Source organism: Gymnoscopelus braueri (assembly GCF_963280865.1).
Source record: "Gymnoscopelus braueri genome assembly, chromosome: 12".
NCBI lineage: Eukaryota > Metazoa > Chordata > Actinopteri > Myctophiformes > Myctophidae > Gymnoscopelus > Gymnoscopelus braueri.
Genome location: NC_137614.1, coordinates 26,469,623 through 26,485,648, shown reverse-complemented (window position 1 = coordinate 26,485,648; position 16,026 = coordinate 26,469,623). Strand labels below are relative to the sequence as shown.

The 16,026-nt window shown below is 41.8% G+C and overlaps 1 protein-coding gene across 1 annotated transcript in view; it reads right to left on the bottom strand.

The window, feature by feature from the left end:
• Positions 1-11,808, bottom strand: part of syt6a (synaptotagmin VIa) — a 53,168-nt gene extending 41,360 nt beyond the window's left edge. Inside the window, exon 1 of the mRNA XM_080445617.1 lies at positions 11,640-11,808. Within this exon, the coding sequence (XP_080301743.1) occupies positions 11,640-11,796 (157 nt within the window). The 5' untranslated portion in view covers positions 11,797-11,808. The remainder of the gene's footprint in view (positions 1-11,639) is intronic.
• Between the last annotated feature and the right edge of the window lie 4,218 nt (positions 11,809-16,026).

Sequence of the window (16,026 nt, the reverse complement as noted above, 5' to 3'; positions counted from 1 at the left end):
AAAGCATGGCAAACAGTACAACAGGATGGGTTGAGTAAAAATATTTTGGGTGCTACTAGAAGCAAAATGACCTCTGGGGCGACTAGCAGGGCTTAGAGCAGTGCTACTCAACCCGCTGCCTTTTTTATTGTTTTTTTATTTTTTATTGTGAAGGTTGAAAATGGGTGTCGTCCTCACAGCAATTAGGTTGTCTATAAATATACACCATATGATTCTACTGAGTTTTATTCCAATGTTTTGCATTGTATTTGTATTTGTATTTGTATTTTATTGTATGTATTACTGATGAATTGAGTACAATGGACCACAATGGAAACGAGCCCCCTTGGGCTTTGTGTGTTATCCTTTTAGCATAACCTTTGACTGCACTACATGTACTGTTAACAATCTTGTTAAAAAAGTATTCAATCAATCAATCAATCAAAATGATCTGTACAGGCTCATGTCTGGTTGTGTTCTACTCCATTAACTCTACAACAACCATAATGATGAGACAGATGTATCAGCCAAATCAGTAATTATAAGCTGTGAGAAGAGGCAAATGAAAGAAAACGAGGAACCATACTGTTTCTTACTGTTATTATTACACTACTGTAGCTCTCTTTGAAAAAAAGGAAGGAGAAAAATCCCTACCTAAAATTCTATATACTAGCCCACAGTACAATAATTCCTATTTGCTGTATGCTCCAAACAGGAACAAAAAATAAACAAGGCTCTGGCACATTTTCCTGTTTCTCCCCATCATATGAGTGCTTGCCTGGGGCCCTGATTCTCAAATCAATAAACCAATGCTGCTACTCCATAGAGAGCACCTTTTGCCCGGTGCTCTGGCTCACCTAAGGCACAGCAGGTATCTACACTACATAATTCATCCCCTAAACCTCTTTGTCATAAATTACCTTAATCTATTTTGTATTACAAAACCAGCATAAGCAAGCTATTTTAAGAGAGCACTCTATGAACAATATTGTGTAGAGGAACAATTATTAAAAACGAAAGGAAAATATCATTAATAGAGGTCAATTCGCATGATAGCACCAGTGTCGTGAGGAAATAACCTTGTAGTATTCCACTGAGGTGGCTAAGATCCCAGGAAATCAGCGACATCCCACACACTATTGATCTTCTAAATCAAATTGGAGAAAAAAAGAGAAAAAAAGCGGAAGCCTTGAGAGAAAGAAAAAAAAAGAGGGCGTTCCAATTTAAAATGCCAGTCACAGACTACCGACAGAAGTAGTGATTAGTATTCAACTGCCATACTCTGACTTTTGTCTTTGGCACATTCATTTTAATGAAAAACACATTCTGCTTGGCCATTATATTCTGCACCTCCTCAACCCGGTATGCTGACCCTACCATAAAAAATTATCCATCCATTTGATTTCAAGCCACCCTTCATACGGATACTTTTAAAAGTAACCTCACTGCTGCCTGCGTGCACTGAGATCTTAAGGAGGGATTGAAGGAAGATGGGCTGTAAATGTGAACAGCAGTGTTTATACTGTATCCGTCTTGCACTGTAGATTGGAACAATTTCTTTACCCACTTTGCATGCTATAAAAACTATGAAAAAGTGTTTTATAGCTCTTATAATTGCCAACAATAATGTTATGCATCCTTGAAGAGTGGATGCAATACACAGAAATTCATCCATATCGTCACTGTTGGGCAGAGATCTTGTATCTCCATATTTCATCTTTTTTATGTTTTTGACAGTGTGACAGTGTTGAGTAAAAGTAGCAAAAATAGCTGATCTACAATCTCACACCGTGTCATGATATGACGCGTTGTGAGCTTGTTAGTCTCTCAAGACAGAGTCAAAGCATATCTATCTTGCTGCTTTGCAGAAATGGAAATAAAAATATGTTTTAAAGATCTTTTAAGATTCAAGGCATATTCGTAACCGGAAATTATAAACAGATGACATCTGTTTGCAACTTTCAGGAGGCGTGGTTACAGAGTAGCATTCGAAGATTGTGGAAGAGTTGTCTGGCTTGAGAGAATATGAGCTTGTAGATCTGCTCTTTTCACAATTTTGTGGGTTTTATAAATATCTAACCAATGAAAAGCATTAACAAGAGCTTGTGACTAAATAACTACACTGGATCCATTGGAACCCGGGTTCTTTTTCCATTACCTGAAATGTAACGGTTTTGGACTCACAAGGTTTCCAGCCTGACAGCAACATTATGTTATCTCTCACAACAGGAACGCATGGCTGCCGGATGTTCTTTTGTGGTCCGCGGTGAAATGGTGTGTCTATAAAAGACATAGACAGTAGACTATGGATATGAATTATTGAAAGGCATTGTGGTTCTGCCGGGGTTCTACAATGCAGTTAATTTGATGTTCTTGTTTTTGCTGTTTTGGATTCAACCTGCAATGCACCATCCATCCCTGCAAAAACCAGGGACAGAGGAGGAGCAGGCCAGTGGGAATGCAAAAAAAAACCGATCTGGTGATGCTAATGTCGTCTGTCAGCCAGAGGTCTAGCTTAATAAACCTCTCGATGAGACGAGCATGCCTTGTGAGAAATAATGTGTGCAAAATAAGCCTCGTCAATTCAATTCCACACACCTGAAGCTGCAGCTGGAAAGCGGAATTAGGATTGGTGTGTGTGAAGGTACATCATCGTGCGTTTGTGTGTGCGCTTTGGGCTAAACTGTGGGCTAGAGAAAGCTTGGGGGACATGTTTTCTAGCCTGTCTCTGCACTCTGGAGTGAATATCAATATCCCTGGCAGGCAGCCGATCAGCGGGAAATGTTTCCTCAGCAGAGTGTGAGATGGCGCTCGGGACTGTCATTTATCTCCCTGAAAAGCCTCATGGTCCTTATGGAGCAGGTACAGGTACGTCCTGTGTGGTGACACGGCCGTGCTTGGAATAAAATCAGCCCACAGAGATTCGAGAGTTTACCCGCACTAAACAGGCGCACCGTCTTGGACATGACTCAAGACATGGGGCTTAAATTCCCCCCCCTGCGACATCTAAGAATTTCTCTACATCTTGTCACAGCTGATTTCCAGTAAGTGAGGGGAAGTTTTCGGGGGCAACAAATTGCAGGACCTGCAGTGAGGAATTCCACTAAAATGCCACTGCTGTTCTGAGACAGCAGCAGGTACAGCAGCACCATTTGCTGTGCTCACAAACACATAGTGCTTTGTTGCTTTGTGTCATAGAGGAGAAAATTACTTGCAAAAGTACTTGCAAAAGCAAAAATGTATACTTAATATAACATACTTATCAATCTTATTAAACCCTGTGAAGATTCAATCAAAAGAGGCTATAGGCCACATATTTCAAGGGGAAAGCTAATAATGTTTTAACCACATGGGCCCTAGTGCCCTATTCTGGGTTTGTCATAGACAAACAATATGCAAAGAATAGCAGATCTAGCCTGTAGATAGTTTTTTTTTTATGTACAATGTGTATATATTACCATAAGTATACCGTATACAGAAGTATTCAAGTGGTTAACAAAGATGGGTCCCTTGTTCACGTTCTTCTTCTTTTTGAGGGTTTAAACCAACTGACAATTACTGTAGAACGATGATGAAAACAGAATTTGGCTTTTCACTGTGACTCAAGTCAGGCTCACATAAAAAGGTGGATGTTTGATATGAACAATTGCCATCCAAAGTGTTCTCTCCAATTGTGTGGGTTTATATACTGTGCAGCACAGAAACAGAGGAGAACTTCGCCCCACCATAGCGCACATATCCTCCAACAATAGGAGAAGCAGCCTCCATGCATGAGCCTCTATGTGGCAGCATTGATTCACAGCGACGGCTTGATAACATGCAGTGGCATTTAATGTCCCCAGTGCTCAGTAGCGGATGCCGGTGGCACTGTGATGTACGTTCAATTCCTTCATTGAGGATGATGTGGGGCGACAGAGGATTTGGTCAGGAGTGGTGTGACATGTAGCCTGACAGGCTAAGCCTGTGAATAAGGACACATCTTGGAGGAAGTGGTCCTCGATATTTCTGAGCTACCTGAGCCCCCCCCCCGTCATGTCAAAGCTGAACAGCTATACACACACTGATGAGATTATATATATGTATATTATATATACGTACATATACATACATGTTGTCTTTAATAAAACAATTATAATAAAAATAACTTAAAGAATGCATCCGCATTCCATTGACGTATCACTGTATTGTTTTGTAGTTTTTTTTATATGTTCCTTCTATAAATTACGCAAATCTCTGCATGTGAGTGAGTGAGTGAGTGTTTCCCAGCATATCTTGAGAAGCACCCAACCAATCGACTTCAAATTTGGCATGCGTATCGCCGAGGACCGGCGGTTGTCCAAAAAATATCGATAAATCCCCATGGAGTACCCCTGATATCATCAATATGGCGTCATAGTACTGATGTCATAGAATGGCCTGTACTCCATATTTGGGCATTCCTGACTCTATGGGCATAAAAGGGTCAAATGTGTATGGTGTGTATGTGCGTGCGTGCGTGCGTGCGTGCGTGTCTGTCTGCATATATCGAGAACTGTCTGACTGATCAACTTCAAATTTGCCGTTTGTATCGCCGATGACCCAAGGGAGTGATGTACAGAGTAGGAAGTCAGTTGGATCGGCACTTGTCCAGAAGTATATCCATAAATCCACAAATATATGTCTGTCTGTCTGTCTGTGGGGACTGCACTAAGTACTCTGACAACGGGTACAATGGGAACAAGAGGGGCTTTGACAATGGGCATTGCATAACTGCATGGCATGGCATCGCCCTAGATTTGACAATGATGGATTACATCGATGGAAAACACTTCCTTTAAGATGGAATCAACGAAAATCAAACGTATAATAATTAGAAAATATAGCTGCAAGCCGCAATAATGGGGGCAAAGAAATATGCCCAATAAGCCATAGAAACAGAATAGACAGAATTTGAGAGAAAGAAGCTCATGCAATTAACAAATGAGCATTGCAAACGGCTGAGCAGAGTACCGAGGGATTGTGGATATTGTAATGCAGAGCTCTTTATTAAGTTGCTTATAACGGCACATTTCAAACTCTGTTCAAATTCTGTTCAAGTCAAAAGTTTTCTTATTTCTGTACTTCATCAAGATAACATAGATTGTATTCTATTTAGGCTTATGTATTTTATCACCATAGCGACAGAATGTTCTTACCACTGTAAGAAGTTTAAGAAGGACAGAAATACACAAGGCATTGGAAGTTGTATTTAAGGTGAAAATACCGTTTCAATTTGACACTTAAATTCTAGGGAAAACGAACTTTCATACAGGACACTTCAATAAATATCTGTTTCAAATATTGTTATTGGCTTGCAAAAAAAACATCACCAGACATTGGTTACTTACTGACCCTCTTAAAATGGAGGACTGGGCCGATATAGTAAACAACATCTATGTAATGGAAAAAATTACCTTTTCACTTCGCCTACAAATGGAAAGATTTACAAAATTATGGTCAAACTGGGTTACGTATGCAAGTCAAACAAGGTTTTGCTTTAGAAAGATACTGTATTAGGGTCTTTTGAATTTTGGGTGTCTCATCTTCATGTCTTTGTCTTTTGTATCATGTGATTGTCTTTCCTTCATAATATGATAACACAGTGACAGGGTTAGTGGAAAGCCATTAGGTCTCTTTACCATAATCTCTTTTATAGTATAATACATACTATGCTGTGCTGTGTTTAAATTTTTTTTTTTAAACTAAAGGATGGTATTTTGGGAAGGGTTAAAAATGTTAAAGGGACACTTCGCTGATTTTGCAACCAGATCTTATTTTAATGAAGTTTAGGACTCAAGAAACAAGATCCTGGTTTTTTTTTGTGTATAATCTGTGTTTTTAGATATCTAGTAATCTTCGAAGACGTTGTGTCGTTATTTACGTCACGAGATATTGGTCTCATTCCTTTCCGCACTACATGTTGTCTCGACGCGTCTCAGTCTTTGTTCAACCTTCTTTCCCCACTCGACCACTCCCATTAGCTGCGGCCAGCGGGCAACCCCCCTTGCAGAGTGAGGCATTACTTATTACTACCTGAGTTATCTTCTGATAGTTGTACTTGAATGTTGACATGAAATGATAATCCTGTTTAGTGTTTCATAAGCGCAAGCGTAAAAAAAAAATATATACAGCGTGGAGTGGCGGCGCTGGTAAACAAACACCGTCGCGAAAGGCTAGGATCACAATACCAAGGATTCGACAGTGATGTCACTACTATGCGACACGGAAGTAGAACTGCATAAAGATACCAAGGATTTGTCAGTGATATGACATCACTAACGAATCCTTTGACATATATGTAACTAGATGAACGTGTGCGAGGTACACGTTCTTCAGCCAGTGTTGCCAGATATTGTGAGAGAAATAAGCAACCAGGTCTATGAAAACAAGCCCAAAAGAAGATAACTAGGCCAAGAGCACTTTACCTAGACATGGGATATTATATATTTGAAAATTGACGATCTACAAGCTCACAACGCTTCGCGACCCATTGTGAGCTTGTAGATCTGATATTTACAAAAAAATCTTGAGGGGGAAAAAGTGCAAAATGTGGAATATTTTTTACACATATATTTGTTAGGGGCTCCCTGGCACAAATTATAATTTCAGATGGGGGTCTGTGGAAAAATACATGAACATGTTTGAGAACCACTGGTTTAAACAACAATCAAAACATTTGGAAACAAGCCCAAATATCAACTACATTTTAGAAAGAAGCCGCTTATAATAAGCAGACATGGCAACACTGGCATGCTGTTTGTATGTTGTTGTTGGAGATCACACCCACATGCAACCTCCCCTCCCCACAAAGAGGGGCAGTGCACCAAAGCATTATGGTCATTGTAGTAATGCAGCAGTCCAGTCAAACCCTAGTCAAACACACAGATTTCATTATTTTTCTGGCCATAGGGTGCAAATTTTAAATTGTGCTACTGTTATCTACTACAAATACTATTACCATTGAGTGATTGCAGTTTCTTCCAGGGGTGAAATGCTCCTTTAAGATGTTCATCCTTTACCAAGGTTTTTGAATCAGTATTAAGATGAAACTATGTGGTAGGATGTACACACTTCCTAAATAAATAATTGCAAAAAAAAGTTTAAGAAAAAATAAGCTTTGCTTTTAGGCCTATTATATGAAATCAGCTATGTAGCGCTGCCATTTTGTTTGTCAATAATGGAGGTCAAGTCGCTGTTAATAATAATAATAATAATAATAATAATGTAAACCTTAACTCTCTCAGTGCCAATGAAATAAAAAAATATGTTCATACTGTGCCAGATTTTTTAGTAAAAAAAAAGTGCTTAGGAAGCGAGATACAGCCTTTTCAGTTATAAGTTAAACAAAGAGTGGATGGAGCTGCAATTTTTTTTGGCACTGAGAGAGTTAATAATCCCTACAATGGAAATAGTTTCAGCTTCACCCAGCTGATAAACTGGTCATATTGAACGCTTGGGGGGAAGCAGTTAGGGGATAAGTATATTCCTTAGGGACACCTAGACACATAGCCGGGGCCAGAAATTGAACCTGTGACCTTCTATGACCATATATGGACATGTCCTCTTTTGTGCCCATATTTGTTTGTGCCTGATGCCATGACGACTCATTGATGTTAGACAACACACTCCATATTTGGGCATAGCTGCATTGGGAAATCCTTATATGGTTATGGCTGAGTCATAGTGACATGCCCACGACCACGTCGTCCGTCAGCCTGCCCGCCCGCTGGTCCTCCCTTAAGCCAATTTGAATATATGATAATGGTCTATAGATTGTGTGTAGGTTTCACGCAGATTGTTCAAAAATCCCAGGAGGAGTACAGATTTAACAGTTTTTCATCAAACTCAAAATAGCGGAAGATCTAAGAGGCAGAGGTCATACTGTAGTTTTCGATGGCAAATGTATTCCTCATGAGGAGATGCATATGTGTATTTAAGTTTCATTGGCTGTAGGTCAAACGGGTCATGAGCTACAGTATGCTTGTTCAAAGTTTGCATTTTACTGGGATACCCAGAGGTAGCCCACACAAGATTTACTGGAAAAGGGGGCATTAACTTTTTGATTGGTTCGAACGAATGACATGCTTTTCCCATCGTCCGGTATTGCTGCCCATGCTCTGGATGGGCGGTCACAGAAATCGATAGCTCACCATATTCGGTGCCACATTAGCTGCATTCCATGCTGTGGAGGGCCGGTCGTGCCACATTAGACGCTTTCCATGCTGTGGAGGGGCGGTCACAGAAAAAAACATTAACAGCAGACTGCCGTTGCCGTGGACAACCTACTGGAGTCACCCTAAGCCGGTAAGTTATAAAATGTCATGTCAGGATTGTACTGTTGTTGTGACACGGAATGTAAGTTTTATTTAGGTGATAATACAATCTGTATAGTCACAGCTAATGTTAGGGAACATACACTGCCACTGACTCATGTTTGATTCCATGTGTTTGGAGAAGGGATATCCATTCTGTGGCGAGCCTTGCTGTCAGTCAACGACTGTATTCACCAGCAAGAGGACTTCATCCAGTTTCGTTCATCCTCCTATAATTAAGTAAACCTCTGTCTCTGTCTGAAAACGTTTTTCCCCTCAGTGGGCTGAGCAATTGATCTGAACTTGCACACGGTCAATGATCATTAATTACCATGTGCAGACACTCAGGAACGATATTTTTCACTTTTCCCAAATTCAAGCTGTTTATTAGCGTTTTTGGGGAAGTCTGTGTAAGTCTATGGCTGCAGTTTTCGCCGTTACTGTGCATGCGTGGCCACGTCCGTGTGCATGCATGCACGGCCAAGGGGTCCCCAGACCCAGAGTATGTTAGCGCTTGGTGCTAACAGCGTTAGCGTGTTGTTTACTCACTGATACAACGGAGCAGAGTGGACCCCAGAGCGGACCCCTTAACGCGTGGACCTGCACCGTGTCAGTGTGTGTGTGTGTGAGAGACCCGGCCTATATAAAATTATGCAAGGTAAAGGTTGCCCAACGTGCAAATGTTTCTATGGAAATATATATTTTTAATCTCCTTTTTTTACTGTACTCGTTCTGCTCATGTATTTATGAGCCCATGTGGTTGCTGTTGGTTATAGGCCTACACGAGTGGTGCCCGTGCCTTAAGTAAACAAATGATTAGTACACTACTAAAAGCCAGAGAAGTGGCTTCGCATCATGTCGCCTTGTCAGCCTCCCATTCAGATCAAGTTTATACCAAACAGGTCAATTGTTTCGTCCATTGCTACTACAGATCCTTGGCTGACTCTAGAAGGTATGTCAATACTGTCTGTGCCAGCGGGCGATCCAGGAGCATCATGACTTTTAATCATCCTTAGAGCAATCCATAAACAATCTATAAACAGAGATTGGAAACAAATGTACATTTGTTTAGGCCAAAGACCAAACAATTGCCTTCAAATGTAGCATTAATGCGTCACTGAAGGCAATGAATGAGTAATTTAAAAGTAAACCTTGAATTAGCCTTTGCCTTGTAATACAAGTGCAAGTTTGTGATTATGTATGATGTTGATCTAACGAATATGAATCCAAAAACATTTGATTGGATTCATACATTAAGTACCTGGTATATTGTGGCCTCCTGGTGGCGCTATAATAGGCCAATGTGAGAAAAAAAAGGGTGCCATTTATCCTTAGGTCTTTCACGGCAATCAGACACTGCATTCATGATTTGAGGCATTTTGTTCCAAAAATGTGTTTTGCTAAATTAGACCTGCTGGTGGCGCTATAACAGGCCAATGTGAAAAGGGTGGCATTTCTTCCTCGGCCTAGTGGGAATGTGCGTGTGAAAATTCACGGAAATCGCAAGCTGCGTGCATAGTTTGAGGCTTTTTGTTCAAAACGGACCAATCCTGCAAACTTTGGAAGCCAACCATAGGCAATGAGGATGGAATATGGGAAATCGGACAGATTTGTGTTGATCACATGACTATAGAGATACTGTGTACCGATTTGCATGACGTTTGGATAAAATCTGTAGGAGTAATGTAAAAAAAAAGGGTTTTGCACAAATCTGCCTCCTGGTGGCGCTATAACAAGCCCATGTGAAAAAATTGGGGCAGAGGTTCTGAATTGGCATCCAGGGAGTGTGTGTGCACAGTTTCAGAGCGACCGGGCCAACGGTGCCAGAGATTAGCTGCTAACACACAGACAGGACACACGGACGGACAGACGGACGGACGGACGGACAGGGGCGAAAACATACTCTCTCGCCAGGCCGAAACAATAATAAAACTAACAAATGGAATAGGATGCCTATCATGTCATACACGATAGCTGAAGTTGTAAGCAAAGTATGACTCTATGTGCCATGAAATAATAATGATTTCCGTGAGATCACTTTAAGCAGCGATTTCAGAGATAAAAATAAATAAAAACTCTGCCATCCTATTTTAAATTCACCTGGATGGTGTATTTTATGTAGGCTGGTGGAGTTTATCCACACAGAACACACTGGTACGTTTTACGTCAGACATGCATTCTCAGTTGGATTCAGGTAAAAAATCGTCCATTACTTTGTATGGTACAGTGACATTTCAAACCATTTCTTTTTATCTTCCTTTTACTGTGTACTGTGTACAAAATTCATTATATTCCCATGACCCACGGTAGTTCAACTAATATAGTCAAGCATGAACAACTCCCCTCCAAAGCTGCAATTCACAGAGAAAGCGGTAGTTCAACTAATATAGTCAAGCATGAACAACTCCCCTCCAAAGCTACAATTCACAGAGAAAGCGTGGACGCTTCACTGTTAAAAGGAAATGTGAAATTAACAATGTATCCATTAAAATAATGTCAAAGGGGACTACTGAAGGCTACAGTACTACATTATAATAACTAAGCAACATACACAGGGGTGTACAAATGTTCCCTCATGAACAAGTCCAAAGTGCCATTGTAGATTAAACTTGGCTAGGCATACCATTAGTTTTGAGCATTGCTACTTCTTGCCAGAGTGACCCTCCATTCATTACAGCACTATCCACACAGGCAGCAACATTCATTTTACAAAAGGTTTGGCTACGCTGCCCTTAACTGTTAAGCTAACTGTAACAGTAAGGCTGAATGGTCTGGACAGCATCAGCTGGCATTAGTCACCCTACAGGGTTTTCTCTTCATGGTAAAGGAACGCTGTTCTGTGAGGCAGGCCGAAATGTGTCACTATGGATTGTACCTATTGCTCTCTGCCCTGGGGTCACAAAAACTCATTAAGGGTTGGATTCGTGGCTTAGGAAGCCCAGCTAGTGGACCCCGCTCAGACAGAGCATGTGTACATATATGTGGAAAGGAAAATGAGATGGAGGAGTCATGGGTCTTTGGAAAATATAAATAGTCTTGTTCAAAAATAAAATAAAATAAATCCAGGAAGGGATATTTTATGATATATCTATAAAACACATATCCCTAAAAGTACATTAAAATCACATACTAGTAAAAAAGCAGACAACATTAGGGAGTTCAGTGTTAATTTATCAATTTGTAGAGATAGTACAAATATTTGTATATTTGCACACTTTAAATTACACGTTACACGTTAAATTAACACTGAGGATTTTTACAGTGCTCATAAGGAAAGCCACTGTGACATTTGCAGAATAGGCAAGATATTGAGTTAGTAATGGTCCTTACCTGGGTCTTTGTGGTCAGGGTTCTGTCTGGACAACAGGAAGAGGAAATCCTGACACGTGTCCTGATCCAACAGTGGATTGTTGTTGAGGCACAGGTCAACGATCAGGGTCACAGCTTTCTGACAGACCATGTCATAGTCCTCTCGGTCAGAACTCATGCTCCCAGCCGCATCCTCAGTTGTGTGTGCTCATCCAAACAGGACTAACGCACCCACACATACCACGCGGTAGCCTGGGATAGAGAAGACAAATTCAAGTTGTCTGCGTCCTCCGCCGATTCTCCTCGTTTATGATGGGTCTCTTGTGTATGTAGTGTGTGGGCACTTCCACATTGTGAAAGCCGGTCTGCAGTGTGTGTGTGTGTGTGTGTGTGTGTGTGTGTGTGTGTGTGTGTGTGTAAGCCGGGCCGAGCGAGTGCATGAGCACGTGTTTATGTATGCATTCGTATTGTATGTGCGTGCGTGGGTTTCTTAGCTCTGTGTGTAACAGCGTGTGAGCTTAATGAATCACTCATGCCCCCAGGTATTCCCAGGGACAGAAATATTGCATCACATCTATTCTAAAGAAGAACGCCAAATGGAACACAACAGATGAGTTCACTCGGCAACACTCAATATGCCAACAAGAGCCTGAGCCCAGATCCCCTCCCACCGCCTACCACCCCCCAGGAGCCCATCCCCCATCCCCAGATACCCTCCAGCACCCACCTCCCCTCCTCCCCTCCTCCCCAGATCCCCTGGTTCGTTCATGCTCCAGCCCCATGCTGCCACCCCCACACTGTGACAGCATGGGGCCGTTTTTTATGAAAACGTCCATGTTAGGACCACTGGGCTTGTTTTTCCCAGGTCGCTTGACAGCCTGCTCCCTCAGGTCAGGCTGTCTCCAGTGGTGAGCTTCTCCCAGCTGAGCCACCTGTGACTGAGAGCTCTTTCTCCTCGTTGTCACCCACATTTCCCCCATCACTCTGGTCGTCTGTGCTCCAAGTGCTGCTGACTGTTTACAACCTGTGGTGATGAGGTGATGAGGGGCTGGCGTTCTGGTTGTGCTTGTGCTTGTGTGCGCCTCAGTGCACATATGTCTGCCAGTTCAATTTCAACTTCAGTACAAATATCAAATGTCAAAACAAATATCAAATTCACAAAGTGTGTGCCTGAGTTCAGCAGTCTCTTGTGCAAATAGAAGACTTGTACTGTTTGAAATAGCAGCAAATATCAAATCATCATATGCCCAAGATGTATGGGAATGGGAATATATCTACAGTCATAAAGTGAGTGAGTGAGTGAGTGAGTGAGTGAGTGAGTGAGCGAGCGAGTGAGCAAGTGAGGGAGCGAGCAAGTGAGCGAGCAAGTGAGCGAGTGAACGAGCGAGCGAGAGTGAATACCAATGTAATTGGAGTATGTAAGTGCATGGAGCCATATAATTACTTGTGGCTGTATATAATTAACCTTTGCAAGTGTGTGTGTGTGTGTGTGTGTGTGTGTGTGTGTGTGTGTGTGTGTGTGTGTGTGTGTGTGTGTGTGTGTGTGTGTTATGCATACACTTGTGCATAAATTGTATGCATAACCAAGTGCCTGTGCATGCATGCATTCCTGTAACTAAAATATCTATTTATACCGCACATTAAGCTATTAACACTCTTCGCCATATCTGCAAGGACAATTGCAGGTAATTATGTTCTAAACAACACAGTAGATCCGGGGAGGCAGGTCCCTGTGCTGCCTCCAATGAACCTCAGTGGATTCAATTCAGATTAATTCAGTAAGTGAAAACACAACTGTATGTTTATTTTCAAATCATCACCGATAAGGGGTTTGACCTCCAAGATCCATCATTTAATGTGTTCATTTACATGAACTACAGCCTCTCCCTCCAGGACTGTTGCAGGGGGTAAAATCCTCCAGCAATAAAAAAGAAAGCTCTACCCAATTGACTTAACTTTTCCACATTATCAACTTGAACTCTTCGTGAACTTTTTAAATGACCTTAAGCCTTAATTATACTCAAACTGACCATTAATTAAAGTAATATAATTAACCCAGTAAAGAAAGGGAGCTCAAAAAGTAATTTCTAATATCCACGTACGTACTGACTCACCGTCACACAGTGAATTCCCTCCCTAATTGGGTTGACCCAGAGTTTAAAGACTACATTTCCATTTGTGTGGCTACCAGATAGGCCTTAGATTATCGGGAGCTAAACTAAGCCCCTTGTTTAATTTGCACACACAGTAAAATCCTCAGCCTTACATGTGTACACTCTCCGAGTTAAATGAACACTTGGATTTCCAATTTAGTTGTTGTCTCAACTAAATTGGATACTGTGCGAGTCTACTGCTGCCTGTTGAACAGGCAAATACCAAATAGTTCCTGACTGGGTTTCATCAACGGAGTCAATTACTCCTCCGCATCTGCTGGCGCTGATACCGACTCTATCTTTTATTTACCCATGCTCTTGTTAAAACAATCAGGTTCAGCTGCAACCCTTTCTCAGAATTCACAGGCTACTGTGGATAAGTGTTGTGACAGGTGTATTAAGGTTAAAATAGACTTGTGTTGTACGGCTGCACCACTTGCCGACAAGGGCTGATGTTCAGTGCTACCAGCACTCTAACCACTCTAACCTAAACTCTAACCACTCCAACCTAACTTTTTTTTCATATTTGGCCTGGCATTTGGTGCCCCCCAGAGCTTGGTGCCCAGGGCTGCAGCCCCTAAAGCCTGTGTAATAAAATTGGCCTGCTTAATCCCAATGGTGCGCTGCGTAAATACAGACGAAACGTTTCCGTTCTGCGCTAAAACCAGCTTTTGGCTGGCAAGGCGCAAATTAATTTAGCTTTGGGCATAAGATAGCAGTGTGCTCCGATTGCACTTTGAAGACATGATTAACACGTACGCTTCCGCTAGCACTGCATTGGGCCGGGCGGAAGATAGGGCCCTCTGTATTTCAAAGTGCAGGCAGTGGCCACCATGTGAAAATGCTACGGTGAATAAAACTGATCGAACAGTGCAAGATTAATTATACACTCATGCTATCTGCTGTGTTAATTATTTATGCATCACAGTTTTTGGTGTGAAAGTCGTCTCCCCGTCTTTAAATAATTTAGGGATCCATGGTTACACAAGTGCTTTGCAGGAAATAAACATACACTTTATATATGCTAATGTTGAATTAATGGCATAATCAAGGCGGCTGCTGGGAGCAGTCTAATGTCTGATTTATAGTCCATCATACGACGGTGTCAAGAGCGGAAAATGGCAGATATAAAAGCTCACAAAACACTGCAACTGCAACGCGTTGTGAGCTTGTACATCAGCTGTGTTTAGCGTGCGACGGCGTCGTACGACTAAGTATAAATCAGGCTTAATGGTCTTTAATTCTGTTAGGCACACCAGCAGCCAATAATCCAGTAAGTTCTCCTGTAAAGCACCTCTTTCGTTTATGGTAGAGGAGTTCTGGCTACGAGTGATGAATAAATGAGCAGGGCTGTGGGGGCCGTATTGATCGCTGTGTAGCGGGTGGGGGCATATTTTTCACAGCAAAGGAGGATGTTGTGGCACACGGGGTCCTTGGTTTGATATGCAAATCATCCTCATCTGTGGCCAATCTCTCTGTGGAGGTGACAGCCCATGGCCACAGATGTTGAACTTGATTCATAGTGGCAAAGGCATGACAAAGGGCTGGCACACTCAAAGCTATGCTAATCAACATCAGCATTTCCAAACTTGAGCTTAGGAAATCTACGTACAGTATCGACTGTGTAAAGTGTGTGTGCATGTGAGTGAGTGAGTGAGTGAGTGTCTATTTAGCATTGTCACAATTTGTAAATCAGAGGTTCTCAACTCTAGACTAGAGCCATCAGAAAATTTAAATGTGCCCATTTGTAACAGTCCTAAACTGTGCTGTGCATTATTTTGATGGATAATGCTCTCAGCTACTCCTAAAATACATAGAACACACAATGAGATTGTCTGTGAACAAAATGTGATTCACTGATCATCATCATTTATTAAAATTACATAATGAGCGGTCGGCCAGTCGGTGGACTACCGCACACACAGTGCCCTGGTGCAAGACCAAGGAGCCGATGGAAGACTACCGCCGGAGCAATAAGAGAAGCCCCGCTCCCATCACCATCCACCAGGACATGGTGGAGATGGTGAACACCTTCAGTGTTGTCTGTCTGTCTGTCTGACTAGGCTGATGAGGTTAAATAATTATTGGCCTTCAGATCTGAGAACAATATCAAGGCGGGGAGCATCAATGATGCCTTTGATCATTTCTCTGGGTTTTATAGAAGGAGAAAAAGGGGGATGGACGAGAAGAAAATCAAAGGAGAGGGCTTTGACAGTGAAAATGTAAAGCGCAACATGATGCTAAACACATCAGTT